The sequence below is a fragment of the Triticum aestivum genome, chromosome 6A (assembly GCF_018294505.1).
Source record: "Triticum aestivum cultivar Chinese Spring chromosome 6A, IWGSC CS RefSeq v2.1, whole genome shotgun sequence".
NCBI lineage: Eukaryota > Viridiplantae > Streptophyta > Magnoliopsida > Poales > Poaceae > Triticum > Triticum aestivum.
The window spans coordinates 5,349,950-5,356,343 of NC_057809.1; the positions used below are offsets into that span (position 1 = coordinate 5,349,950).

The window sequence follows — 6,394 nt, forward strand, 5'->3', positions numbered from 1 at the left end:
AATGATGAACAACCAGAGTTTTAAGCGCTGGTAGATGGGTCTTATATACCAGGGCTAAGAGAACGATGTGTTGATGAACCTCAAGCTGCCAGTAAACTCACTAAGAGAATATTTTGTCAACCCAGTAGCTAGTAGACTGATTTACGAATTGGTGCCTGGTTTTTTCGTTGCAAAGTTGATAGCCGGTCTCAAGCCCGGAAAAAGGAGGAGAGACCACCCATGCGCTTTTAGACGGTAATATATACTCCCTCCGTTTGGTAAATATTTGTCTTTTCAGAGATTTTAGAAATGGACTACCACATACGGATGTATATAGACATATTTTAGAATGTAGATTCACTCATTTTGCTCCGTATGTAGTCACTTGTTAAAATCTCTAAAAAGACAAATATTTAGGAACAGAGGGAGTATGTTCTGTTGACTTGATGATCATGGTTGAAATTCAAGAAGCATCTCGGAGAAATATTTATTCTGTTAGTTTCAGAAAAATGAGCTGCCCTTCTTTTCTTTTCGATAATGAAACAAATATTTGCCGTATTAAAGGTCTGCATGTTCAAGCCAATGAATCTCCATTGAGACGCTCAATAACACAGCGAGTACCGAGACTAACTCATCATTAGGTTTTTATCATTCCAGTCATATCGAAGCTATTTATTCACTGGTTTCCTTTGTTCTTCAATCTTTTCTATGAAGCGCTATTTCGAAATTTTGCCACTCATTTGTCTGAACCACTCTGCAGTACATCTCCTCTCTGAAGGAATCGTTTACTTGCTTTCCTGCTGGTTGCGTGTGTTATGTCTTATCGTTCATGTTTTGACTTGCTTGTGTATCTACTATGTGCTGATAATCACAAAGTTGAGACACTCATTTTAGAACGGAGGGAGTGTACACTAGTACATACGGAGCAAAATGAGTGAATCTACACTTTAAAATACGTCTATATACATCCATATGTAGTCTATATTGGAATCTCTAAAAGGGCTTATACTCCGTATTTAGAAATGGAGGGAGTACATATTTTGTCATTTGTCTGAAGCATGCATTTCCAGAACCTAAATGCCAGCTTTGCCATGTACATGCATTCAATAACACCTAAGCTAATTGGACTCTACATCCTTAGCTTTCACTTTTCTGACCACTATCTTGAGATCTGCAGCGAACCAAGCTTAGGTTTTCAACTAGTGTCGGTGTTCTTGTTCTTGTTATTTTACAGAGTGGCTTCTGCAAATGCCATAACAAGCATCAACCTGCAGAAAGAGTGGAACCACAAGCCTGCAGCAGAAGCAGATTACTCATCATATACACTTCTTCTTCCCTACATATACAGGTCCCAAACAGTAATGATTCATTGATACTATACTATGTCCTAGTCCGGTACAGAGTGTAACTAGCTTCTGATGTGCTCCAAACTGGCTACAATATGCAAGTTAGTCCTCTCCTGTGAACGACACAGCGAATATTCATTCAGAAAAAAAATACAGAGCTAATATTCCCTTCAATCAAAAGATAAAGCAAGACATTCGTTACAGCTATATAGCTTACATATCTTCATATCCCTTCATTAATTAGAACAAATAGATGCCCTCGTTTACGTGACGGGGCATATGACAATTTTTATATCAGTAGCCTAGTGAAATAAAAGAAAATTTGATTTCAAAAAATAAACCAAGTGCACGTAACAGTATTGTGAAGGCCGCTCTGCACCATAATAGGCGTCTCTGTCTCATGGACTTTGTTGAGAACACCATACAAATCATATTTCGTTGCCATGACAAACTAGTATTATGATACTCCCTCTTTCCCGAAATAACATTGGGACAGAGAGAATACTTTATAGCATTATGTTTTCTCTGCTCGGTTACTCTGAAGCACACAAAAAGAATATAGCAATTCTTTTGAAAACCAAGGATGACTGACCGTGTGAAATATATGATTTTCTGGTACACAATATAGCCCAATGATATATTCTGACCCAATGGGTGGGTTAGGCGTAAACCTGATCGTGATGTCGATCGCGAAACACGTGTATCTAAGAAATAATAAACCAACACTTCCTTACCATAAACCGACCAAATCATAGAATTAACATGGAATTGTCATCATAAACCAGCACCAGTTTAATAAAATAACCATATGCAGATCACAGCTTACCACATAATCAGCAACGAATTATGCTTGCTCCATATATACCTGGAGGTCTTGACCTGCAGCGACTTAGTGCAGCAGCAAGCGGTCAGTCCTTTCCCTTCCTAGGCGACGACATCCAACGACCAGTCAAAGAACCCGTCCCTTTTCTAAAAAAAGTCACAGAACCCGTCGGGTAGGAATTATGCAAAATCATGATGCGTCTACATTCATTTCATGAATCTTCAGCATGCAGTGGTTCAAGCGAAAATTGGAGGACATCTCAATTCAGATGAAAGAAGACAAAATGCTTGCACAAGTACAGATAAAACTAGCAAAATCAGAGGTATATTATGATGGGACATCAATTTCCTCACTAATTGGCAAATAAAACTTGTAAAATTATATTATTTGCTCAACAAAATCGTACATGTGTGCTTCTATAGTTGATAATGAAGTTGAGAATGGAACAAGAACATGAACGAATTAATCACAAAGTGCTACTGAATGTTGGAACCCAAGCCGTCAAACTCATCTCATAGGGGATATTATGGGTAGTGTATGGGATCCTATGATCCAAGAACCACCTCACGATCTCCATAGACTGCAGGTCGAGCCAAAAGAAACCACGGCATGTGTCAATGAGCACGGTACCGCTCTTCTCGGCAAACCAGATTAGCTTGAATTGGACTGGGTTCGTCGGCGGAATGCAACTACCGCCTGCCTTCTCAAGGAACCGCGAAATTTTCTCCGTCATGTTGATCACCACATGTGGCCGTTGCTGCCACTTGCCTGTATGCTTTGATTGTGCCCATGCCGATATCTTGTCCTCTTCAGCGACGAGCACAAGCACATCCCGACCCGCCGACGATGTTGCTAGAAGTTTTTGGTGTTGTTCGTGGTGTGGGAACCCTTTTGGGAGCATCCTCGCCATCACCTTTGCCGCTCTGACACGGAGCTTCAGGACATAGGACCCGGTGTCAGTCTGGCACAACCAGTGGACAGTGCCGCCGGTGACCAGGGCCTTGCCGAGGCTTTGTTGCAAGTGGTTGCCAAATAAGTTAGGTAGATAGTTGTTGGTGTAGAGGCCCCACACGCCATGCTCCGATGAGAAGGTCTGGAGCTGCAGGTTGCCGCTGTACTGTGACATCTCTAGATATGCCTTGACCACTTGAAAATGCCGGCCAACGGAGGTGGCCCCCTTATCATCGCCACGGACGAGCACGACATAATTTACCCCAGTCGTTCTTGGGAACGCCTGTTCGGATGGTAGGGTGAGACTCCTGCCGGTGGCCGGGTCGCACACGCGGAGCTCTTGTGCCAAGCCTACACGGGCGAGGACAAGACCATCGCGTGACGAGAGGGGAAAGCCTCCGCGGCTAGCCGTGCGCAGCTTGGTGGCATCCGGCACGCTGGTGTCCACCAGAAACAGCTCCTCCTCGGGCTTGGGCCAGCCGTGGGACTGGTAGATCAGATTGCCGCGCAGGAGGGGGAGCACGAAGCGGTCTCCCTGCTGGAGGCAGAGGGGGCCGTGGAGGCTGATGTATTCCTTGACGCGGTCCATGCACGTGGCGGCACAGCGCACGAGGGTGGCCGGGTCGGTGCGCACCGCAATGTCCACCAGCACGTCCAACGGCATTGACGCTGCCTTCTGCCTCCGCCGTCTTGCAGCTTGACTTGGCGCCGCTGCCTGCCATGGTCGATGCCTCTATAGGTGGCTCTAGGAGGGAGCTCAGTACAGGGCGAGATCCGGTTGCGTACCGAGATCGATGCTGTATAATTAGCCCAGATCATAGATGTGCATCCTAGTTAATATAAGTAGGATTATGGGATATTTTGGTATGACTTGGGTTTCGGTAATTGTTTGGTAACTAGAGATTCGGCCGGAGACGTCCCGATCTAGTCCGTGACGTTGACACATTGTCGATCCTCTATCTGTATGTACGTGCAAGCTAGCCGAACAAGCAGCTTAGTCGATTATTGGTTGGCTACAGTAGTACGTGATCGATGTACTTCGGCGTTTGGCGCACGTAGCGACTCGTAGCTAGACGATGGAACGAAATCTTTTTTCTGATTATCTCGTACGTATTGTGCCACGTCCAACGCCCTGCCGGACTCGTACAACCACCAGTCCAGTTTACAACTTTATTTAGGACTCTACGTGACTTTATACTGTAACTAGATAAATTACTGCATAGATCGGCCTGCAACTGCAAGGACGCGACGGCACCATGGGCACGAAACAAGAACGGTGCTCGCCCTCAGCAGTGGATTGGTCAAACCTCTCCGACGACCTCCTCAACATGGTCCGGGGGAGAGTCGCCTCGCTGCTCGGCCGTGTACGCTTCACCGGCGTATGCGGGTCATGGCGCGCTGCCGCGTTGCAGCACCCAACGCCGCCGGCGCTCCCTCTGCTGGTCCTCTCACCTGTGGACCGGGGCATTGTCACCGAGAAGCGCCTAATTTACTGCCCCGAGGAAGGTGTGGTCCTTCAGGTTCCGATCCCAAGCAAGCTGCGCAACACGCAGTTCATCGGATCGTACGACGGTGGATGGATCCCGGCTATTGAAAGTTCAAGTTCCGACTATGACGGAGGATGGATGGGCGCGGTAGAAGGATTGACCATGTTCCTGATTGTGAATCTCTTCTCTGGCGTCGAGGTGCCACTGTCTGAGAAGCAGCGGAATTTTCGATTGACTGACCATAATGGAATAGACTTCATCTGAAAAATAATCTTTTCCGATGTTCCCACTTCAGGTGGCTGCATTCTTGTCGCCATGACTGCTGGGCACAAGATTGCACTATGTAAGATTGGCTGTCTGGATGGATGGACAATACAAGGATGTGACATGGAGCCTGTTCGGGATGTCGCGTTTTACCGCGGGGAGCTTTACGGCCTAGCACATAGCAAGACATTATACACGTTTGACATTGATGTTAATGAAGATGGTGCACCGATAGTTACTGCCGCCTACCCCATGGACATCCAAAGGGGCGGTGATCCTATTTGTACGAGTTGGTTCTTGGACAAAGCCTCATACATATGTGAGTTCAATGGTAAGCTGGCGGTGGCAGTTATGAGTCGATGGTTGCGAAACTGCAAGCCTTTCTTTAAAGTGTTCCAAGTCACAAATGTTGATGATGACGCACGCAAATATAAGTGGGAGGAGGTGGGTAGCTTGGGTGATTGCGCGTTGTTCTTGGGGCAACTATGCTCCTCCAAGGTGGTGCAAATGCCGGCTGGTGGCCGGGGACATGTAGAAAGAAACCACATATACTACTCGAACCATCACTCTGGAGTTAGCAAAGAGCACCAAGAGTTCGAGGAAGAATACCACACAAAATCAGAATATGGTGACCTACTATTCCATAGGAAAGACCAAAGCGTTGATGAAGGTGGTGATAACATGGAGCGCATCCTGTCAGTACGATACTACATTAAGGGTGGCCATCATGTTCCCATGTGGTGCCTCCCTCCCCACTTCTAGGGCTTGTTTGACTAAAAAGATTTTCATAGAAAAATTGGAGGATGGAAATCCTTGGCGGTATTGCTATCATGGATTATTTGTTGTATTGTGAGGACAATTTGTTCTTCCTTTAAAAAGTCTCTATCTAATATTTCATATGAAATTTTCCATTGACTTTATCTCTTGGAAATATTACCGCAATAAAAGTTTTACAGTGGTTGAGGAAAATAAGATCCATCCATCCAAAAGAATCTAGCTAGGTTGAAAAGTTTTCATAGAAAAGTTTTACAGTTAAATGCTGCTTGATTTTTAGAGCTGGTTGCAAGGTAAATACAGAAGCACAACAATGATGCATCAAGGGCGCCTTCAACCCTTGGGTAGTGTACCAGCTCTAAAAATCAAGCAGCATTTAACTGTGTTCTCACGCCCCAGATACTACCCAAAGCAACTGCATCTCACGCCCCAGCTGAATGTATTTACCTTGCGACGCCGTCCCCTCGCCTCTGGGACGTGCAGAAGGACGAGGAGAAGGAGGAGGAGCAGTCCACGGCGCCGTGTACATCCTTGCTCCTCCACACGCGGGGCGCAGAGATGGACAAGGAGACTGAGCCGTGTGCGCAGTTGCCGCCATCGCCTTCCTTGAGGTGAACCTTCCTCCTCCCCATTTCTTCTTCCAATGAGCTCTTTCTTACTGTTGTCCCTCCTCTAATCTCTCCCATTCAGGCAAGTTGGAGGGGCGGACAAGGGTAAGGCAGGCCGCAGGATGATGGATGCGATGCAGTGAGGGCAGCAGTGTCATTAGA

The 6,394-nt window shown here is 46.3% G+C and overlaps 1 protein-coding gene across 1 annotated transcript; it reads right to left on the reverse strand.

Moving 5' to 3' along the window:
* Positions 1 to 2,614: 2,614 nt before the first annotated feature.
* Positions 2,615 to 4,357, reverse strand: LOC123129252 (uncharacterized). The gene is made up of 2 exons (XM_044549491.1): positions 4,316 to 4,357; positions 2,615 to 3,814 (listed from the first exon to the last, which is right to left on the reverse strand). The coding sequence occupies exons 1-2, from the start codon at positions 4,355 to 4,357 to the stop codon at positions 2,615 to 2,617; spliced, it is 1,242 nt and encodes a 413-aa protein (XP_044405426.1).
* Positions 4,358 to 6,394: the final 2,037 nt, after the last annotated feature.